General features: G+C 54.1%; 1 protein-coding gene across 1 annotated transcript in view; it reads left to right on the top strand.

Annotated features, from left to right (window-relative positions):
* Positions 1 to 102: 102 nt before the first annotated feature.
* The window catches only part of LSP1 (lymphocyte-specific protein 1), a gene marked incomplete at its 5' end in the record, with an annotated part of 23,697 nt that continues 16,264 nt past the window's right edge, over positions 103 to 7,535 (top strand). The window contains 3 exons of the mRNA XM_009584049.1: positions 103 to 255; positions 3,689 to 3,778; positions 6,912 to 7,107. Of these exons, the coding sequence (XP_009582344.1) occupies positions 103 to 255; positions 3,689 to 3,778; positions 6,912 to 7,107 (439 nt within the window). The remainder of the gene's footprint in view (positions 256 to 3,688; positions 3,779 to 6,911; positions 7,108 to 7,535) is intronic.

Below are 7,535 nucleotides of genomic sequence, written 5' to 3'. Positions count from 1 at the left end.
GGGTGGCCCAGGCACCTTGAGGACAGTATCGCCACGTTTTGCAGGTGATGCCCGACGGTGTTAAGGATGGGTTAAAGATGGGTTTTCCCTCTGGCTTGGCAGGCTGACAGCGCAGTGGAGCGTGGAAGATGAGGAGGAGGCGGCGAGAGAGCGGCGGCGGCGGGAGCGAGAGAAGCAGCTGAGGTCCCAGGCAGAAGAGGGCTTGAATGGCACCGGCTCCTGCTCGGAGAGCGCGGGTCCGGCACAGGAAAACCAGTAAGAAATACCCGCAGATAAATGCTTCAGTGACATGCTCTCTCCTTGCAGCAAAACCCTCCTGCATCCACGGAGCGGGTGTCTCTGTTGTTCGGGGTGATCTGGGGAGATGGGGAAGTTCCCTAATAGGTTTGGGTTGGGGGATTTAGCCCAGACTAACAAATAGTGTGTTTCTAGTTTGGGCAGAAAAAGCCAGAATCCCCGCTTTGCTCTTTTTTTCGGCTGGAGGCTGGGTGTTCTACTGCCCTGAGAGTTTAAAGTAGGACAGCTTGGGTAAGGCTGAGCTCAGGCAGGGAGTCCCCATCGCCAGGGATTTCAGTGCCTGGTTAAATTTCAGCTTGTGAATCATCCTACACCGAAACTAACGGGAAGTTCCCGACACGTGCGAAGACAGACACGTGCCTGAGGATGTGACGCACAGCCCCAGGCAGATCTCGGTGCTGGCGGCTGAGCGAGCCATCACCTCCCGGTCAGGCTCCCTGCTCGTCCCTGAGAGGATGCTGCCCTGGCAGTGGGGAGCATGGAGCTGCTCCTGAGCCGGTGCAGTTCACAGCTCCAAGGGTTAAAGTTAACCTGATGCTTTAATGGGGCAGGTCCTAAATGGCAATAGCTCAGGAGGCATTTATGGAGCTGCTGAGCTATTTGTTGTCAGAGAGGAAACCCCTGGAGAAGAGATAGGATGACCAGTCACGTCCCCAGCATCCCGCCTCAGCATCCCACCGCAGCCTCCCCGTGTCCACCGTTCAGCAGCCCAGGTGCTGTGCAGCATTGGGGCCGGCGCAAAAACCAGTCTGCACTCTGAGTTGCCAAACTCTGTCTTAAAGACCCCAGTCTTCCCACTATTTATGTGTTCAGCTTATTTCTGAATATATTAAACACAATGGAAGAGTGTCGGCAGGATTTGGGATTACAGTCAGAGAGAAGCAGCAGCTTCATTTTACTGGAAAAATAGCAAAAGCTATTTATGAAAATCTATTTTTTCCCATGAAAAGATAATTTCTTTTTTTCTCAGATACTTTCAAAATTATTCAGGACTTTTTTTGGGGGGGGCTAAAAGCATTGCAAAGAAGCTTCAAAATCTTTTGTGGAAATGCACCCAGTGATATTCTGCAGACAAACCCACTGCAGTCTGCCCTAAAAGCAAACAGAAGATCTGGAAAGTAATAATAATTGTTAGCTTTTCCAAACCCACCCCCCGCCTTCACACAGGGGCTGGAAAATAATTCTCAAAAGTCTTTAAAATGGCCGACAAGATCTCTAGTCTCTGCTTTACCGGGAGATGCTGTGAGCGGCCTCGGGCACAGAGCAGCGTGCAGCAGCCCCAGTAACCAGTTTGCAGGCTCCGGTCCCATGGGCATAGGCACAGACACGCTGCTGACCCCACGGGACCGTTGGCAGTGCCTAAATTTAATTGAGTGCTTAAACATCTGCGAAGGGGGCAATGACAAGAAGAACTCCTAAAATGAGGGGGTTTGCTCCCTGCTCCGCGATGCTTGAGCTTGGAAGCATCGGGAAGGATGTTTCTTCTCTGGCCATCCCCTGGTTTCTTCTGCAGCTGCTGACGGCCACCTGGGCTTGCTCATGCAGCCGGGGTCAGCCCTGGCTATTAATCTTCCGAAAAGCTTTCCTCTCTCTTGTGTAAACACTGTCCCCTCCTTCCCTCGGCTCTTCCCACGCTGGGGCTCATCCCAGCCATGTCACTCCTGTTTGTGCAAACCCGCCCTCCGCATTTCCTTGCACCAAAGGGACAGAGCGAAGCTCCTCTCCTCCCTTCCCCCGCTAAAAAAAAGAGAAATAACCCCCAAAACGGCGGCTTTGCAGAAAAGACGCACGTAGCCTTGGGAACCAGAGGGATGGACATCAGCTTAGGCGGTGCTGGTGGGGCTGTGCTGGCTCCATGCTTCTCCTGGGGCTGGGTTTGCAGAGGGGCACAGGGAAGCGACCAGTTTTCAAACAGCATTCAGCTGGTCTCCCTTGCTCCCTGGGAGCTTTTCTGATAGCCTGAGCACACGTTTGTGGTCGTGGCCACAAATACCGGAGCGATTCTGCCTTGGACATCACCAACACTGCAGCTCGCCTGAAGCCCTGACCTGGGACTCAGCAGGTCCGTGGTCCTGTCCTGGCTCTGCGTCAAATTTCCTGAGCATTGTCCCAGGGCATCCACAAGCTGCTGCCTACACACGCAGTGGAAAATAGCCCAGCCTGGGCTGCGATGTCCTAGACCAACACGGTATCACGTTCAGCAGTCTAGGGGGATGCTGAAAGGTGGCAGGAGCTGGGCTGTGCTCAAACTTGCGGCCGAGCAGCCGTTTTCGGTGTGCACCCCCTGCTACCCTCCCTGGTGAGCCTGGCAAGGGCATGTGTTTTTCGTAAACCCTCAGCTCCTGCAGTCAGTTCAATGTGAGACTCCCGAATCTCAGAGAAATGCCCCATATTTCAAGCCACCGGGGTTATGGAGGAGGCTAAGCATCTCCTGACACCTCCTAAGAGCCCAGAAAGGCAAAGAAAAGACTCACGCGCATTTATTACATATTTTGAATCTCTGAGTTTTAAACTAACCTGTGGGTCCCACATCCTAATTCCCATTCCTGGACGATGTGACTGCCCTGCATCCCAAAAACATCTGTGAAGCCACCTCCTCAGGCCGACGCTTGCAACTTGGCTGCCCACCTAGGACCCCCAGCCAGGAGGTGATTCTCCTTGCGAACGCAAGGAAAGAAATAGGAAAAAACCCAACAATCCCCGTGGACGGCCAGCCCGCATCTGGTGCCGGCAGCTGTGCGCCCCGGGAGGGCTGCGGCTCCGAACAGCGGTAGGGTATTCACAGGCGGGGAGCCAGAGTCATGCAAGTGCATGTGACTGGCTCAAAGCTGCAGGGGAACGTGAGGATCCGAGCCAGAACTTGAGCCAGTGTCCTCAGCTTTGAGTCTTCATGCCTTCCCCGTCCAGCGATCTGTTCAGGTCCACTCCTGCCGATTGCTTTTCTATAGGGCTGCGTACAAACATAGGGCAAGCAGCAACCAAGTTTGAAACATCTCTGGTCCAAAGAAGCTAGGGCCAGCTCTGGTGCAGAAGAATACCATGGACTTTTTGGTTTTGATGTGCTGCTTGCCTTTTGCTCGCCTGCGTGCGGCCCCAGAGAGCAGGCGGGCAGCGGGGTGCTCATGCCGGAGACACGGAGCTGCTCCTTCTTCATCTCCATCTCGCAGCGATGCCCTGAGAGACCCCCTTTGTACAGGGTGCTCCTAAGCACGTGGCAAAGGCGTCTTCCCTGTAACGGAGGATAAGGCTTCAAGTGGGATTTGGGAGCAGTCAGAGGAAAGAAGATGCAATAACTGGAGGGAGAGGAGGACGGTATCAGGCTGGGGCTCTTTCAGGCCAGGTTTGGGGTTTTTTGCATCTCTTTCATCCTTACTTTCCTTCTTTGTTTCAGCTATGACTTTAAGCCATCCGGGACTTCAGAGCTGGAGGAGGATGAGGGGTTCAGTGACTGGTCCCAGAAGCTTGAGCAGCGCAAACAGAGGTGGGTAGGACACAGCCGGACCGAGGGGAGGGGAACCAACGCGTCCAGCAAAAGGACCGACCCTGAGGAGGGGCAGGACGGGTCCCGCACTGCTGGGACAGATGCTCTCCGCCCGCCATTTGGGCTAGTGGGGAGGAACAGGCTCAGGGACTGCCCTGGGCTTCGGGGATGTTTGGATTGAGCTTTGCACTCCAAGCGATGGCAGCCTGCCAGGACGCCTGGGTTTGGAGGAGTGACAACAGCGGATTTAAGCCACCTGAGCTGCTGCAGGGGCTGAAACGGCCTCTAACATAATCCAGGCCAGCCTAAAAACCTGTTCTAAGTTATTGCTGCTTCCTGGCTCATGGCAGCATAGTGGGTGTTACGGCCCCAGCCCACCTTGTGCTTGACTCCTCTTTCATCGGGGCTCCTCCTCAGCCAGCAAAGAGCCCTGAGAGGTGCTTGTGTGCCGGCTCTTTGGTCCCCATCTCCCATCACTCTCCCCTTGCTGAGCTGAACCAAACTCCTGCCTTAACCACTTCCCTTGGACACCATCTACCTGCACGTGAACTCTGTGACTCAGCTCTCTTGGCAGCTTGATTTTATAGGGAATTTTACCATGTGATGACACAACCTCTTCTTTACCCCCGAGACTGAAAAAATGCCTAAGATTAATATTTACTGCTGAACAAATAAATAGAGCTCGCCTCATTCTTACTTTTTCCCAAACACTGTGGCTAAACCACTCTGCAAGCTGTACCTTCGCAGCCCTGACCCCGCAAGCATTGCTCAAGCACCTCGCCGCAGCACTGATTATCACATCTGTGAGAGCAATTAGGAATCAGCCCCATCAGCTTTTCAGCACACTGCCTCTTTTTCCACCCTCCTTGCAAAGAGCTTGTCCGGAGAGAAAGGCTGCTGCTCTTCCCCTCTTGGCCTTCAAAAGAGAATTAGCTGGAAGGGTTGCATTATCCTCTCCAGGAATTGCTCCTTGGTTTTTTATGCGATGCTCGTGTTTATTCTGTAGCGGGGCGGGAGGGTGCTAGGCAGGGGAGGTGGCACCCGTGGCAGGTGAAGCCCATCGGAGAGGGGTGGTGCTTTAAAGGCAGCGGCGGTAGGGGAGCAGGCTTTTGGCTGGAGGCTGGCTGGGAGAGGCAGCTGGAGGGGCTCAGACCCTGTGGGCTTGCTGGGAGTGGGCTCGTTGCAAAAGCTGGGCTTGCTTCCTAGTGGGTGGCTGTGCCCTGTGGAGTCCCTTCAGCAGCTTTTCCCTTCCTCCTTGCTTACCTGCCTGACCCGAAGGACAGGCTTGGAGTGCGGCGTGAGCCCAGGTAGGCTGTGTGTCTGGCTGGGATGCCCCACGCTGGGACAAGCAGTGCTGTGGCCAGGGTTTCTCAACTGCCCTCTCTCCTGCTTAACTGAATAGGGAGCAAACCCTGGTTTTTCATGTGAAGGGTGTTTAGGCGGTGGCTATGACTGAGGGATGGAGACAGTTGCTCTCCCTTGGAGATGGCTTGCGCATCCCCTGAGGGCCTTGGTGCTAAGGCACCTTTTCTTTTTGATTCTGGTTCCCCCACTCGGTGGGGAGAAGATTCTTGCCCCCACAGCTATCAATCAGCTGCATGCAAGAGGGTGGGAGCTGGGTCAGACTAGCTGCCTCCCATACAAAATTGCTGTGGTGCAAAAGGCATCCTATAGACTGATCATATCTGCTGGCCTAAATTTTTAATATGAGCTTGCATTTTAGCTGGAGGCATTGCTGGCATCCTGGTTAAGAGAAACTAGTTACCCGGGCTATAAAACCTTCAGAGCCTGTTTGCTCTTGGTGACCGCACTGTCGTGGGAGGATGATTAGTAGCAAGCCAGCATATGCATCAGCTTTTTCCCTCTGTGGTCAGTTGGGAGGGTTGAATGGTGGCTGTCCTGTAAGCTGCCTTCCCAGCAGCAGAGAGGTGGGTGGAAAAGCATCGCTTGAACTTTTTTTTCATGTTTTGGGGCTGGCTGGTGAGGCAGAAGCGGTGAGTCAACCTTGCGCTTTGGCAGCTGCCTGCTAGCCAGTTGTCTAGCCTTGTTGTCACAAGCCAGGTGATTTTCCAAGAAATGGGTGGGAGGAGAAAGCTATTCTCTGGCTGGGGAAAGTACGATGGTAATAACATCTTGGTGCAGGGCTGTGAGCCAGCGAGAGCTCTGGGGTTACGTGCTCCCACCGACTCTGTGCCCAAAGGCATGGGCTGCTCTGCTTTTGCAAAGCTGATTGCTTAAACATACTCCTGGGTCTCCTCTCTGCAGCCTTGGAGGCTTTAAACCTAAGCCGAGGGGTGACCCTGGCTGCTTTGGGACGCCTTTGTTTTGCTGGGCTATGACATGAGCGACGTGAGTAGAGGCGTTATTTATTCTGGTGGGTAAAACTGAGGCTTGGGGTCGGGTGTGGATATGGCATTGCCTGCAAAGCACTGTGCCTTGCAAACGAACAACAACCCCAGGCCAGTGGCTGTGCAGCCTTGCCCTGCAGGTTAGCTTCAGCTAGGGAAAAGGGGGATCTTGGGAAGCACATCCACATGTCGTTGGTTGGATCCTCCCCCAGCGAGAGGCTCTGTTAACATGGAAGACGAGTTAAGGGAGAGGAAGGCTGTGTTTGGTGCTCCACACTGAACTGATGCTGGCAACCATGGGGCCAGTGTCGGATCTGTGTTTGTGCACCAGGACCACAGAGCACGCTGGCTGACCTGGGATTTTGGCTGTAGCAGAGCAGAGAATTGAGCTAGCACCACATCGTGGTGGTAGTGTCCTCTCTGCCTGGGGTCTGAGCGGAGGCCAGGACCTGGTGTTCGGGTCTGTCTGATCTCTGCTTTCCTGCAGGTCTTGCCCGCGGTGAGGCTGGAAGGGTGCAGATACTTTCAGCTCTGCCACAACTCTTAGTTGAGCTGTGTCCTGAGTATTCGAAGTGTGGGAGTGTGACGTGACTGCTGTTACATCTGGGTGCCTGGAACTGGATGGGACCGTGGAAGTGGCTGTGAGCCCTGGTGTAAAACACCCAGCAAGTTGTAGGCTCGGGGGCATGATAAAATCAGATTTCTAGAGGTCTGAGGCATCCGATGGTGTCTGTAGGCTCATAACAATGTGTTTTGCTTCTTTGACCTCTCTCCCCTACCTCTAGGTCTCCACGACAGTCGTATGAAGAAGAGGACAGTGGTGTGAGGGAAGCCGAAGTCAAACTGGAGCAGATCCAGCTGGATCAGGAAAGTGCGGAGGAGATCCGGGAGGAGAATGTGGTTACAGGGGAGGAAGAGAGGCTGTGCCAAGAGGAAGAACAGGTCCGAGAGCAGGAGGAAGAGGAGAGAGCCGAGCAAGAGGTGGGATCAGGAGGAGCTGACCTTCTCCTCTCCACAGGGCTTGTGGGAAAGCTTGGTGAGCTGCTCTCCAAGAACTCAGCTCACCATTGCTGCTTACACTGCTGGGTGTTGAGCCCACGTGGACAAGCTGTCATGGCATAACCTGGGGCTGGTGCCACTCTTGGGTCACTGTGTTCCTTCTTGGGGTCACTGCAGGCAGCCTCTGCCCTCTCGTGAGGGTGGAGTGTTTGCTCCCAGAGCTTGTGGTGTTGTAGTCACGTCCCTGCAATACCGAGAAGGAGAGTGCTACTATTTCTCCTGTGGTTTTGTGGGCAGTGAGTAGCTCTTCAGGAGAGCTCAAATCTAAATTTTACTGCTTGTTTCTCTTTCCCCAGCCTTTATCACACCTTTGGAGCACTTTGGCTTGATGTATGTCTAAGCATTGCTCC

The sequence above is a fragment of the Fulmarus glacialis genome, unplaced genomic scaffold (genome assembly GCF_000690835.1).
Source record: "Fulmarus glacialis isolate BGI_N327 unplaced genomic scaffold, ASM69083v1 scaffold4848, whole genome shotgun sequence".
NCBI lineage: Eukaryota > Metazoa > Chordata > Aves > Procellariiformes > Procellariidae > Fulmarus > Fulmarus glacialis.
The sequence above is the reverse complement of the archived record's forward strand: the minus strand, read 5'-3'. Positions and strand labels throughout refer to the sequence as shown.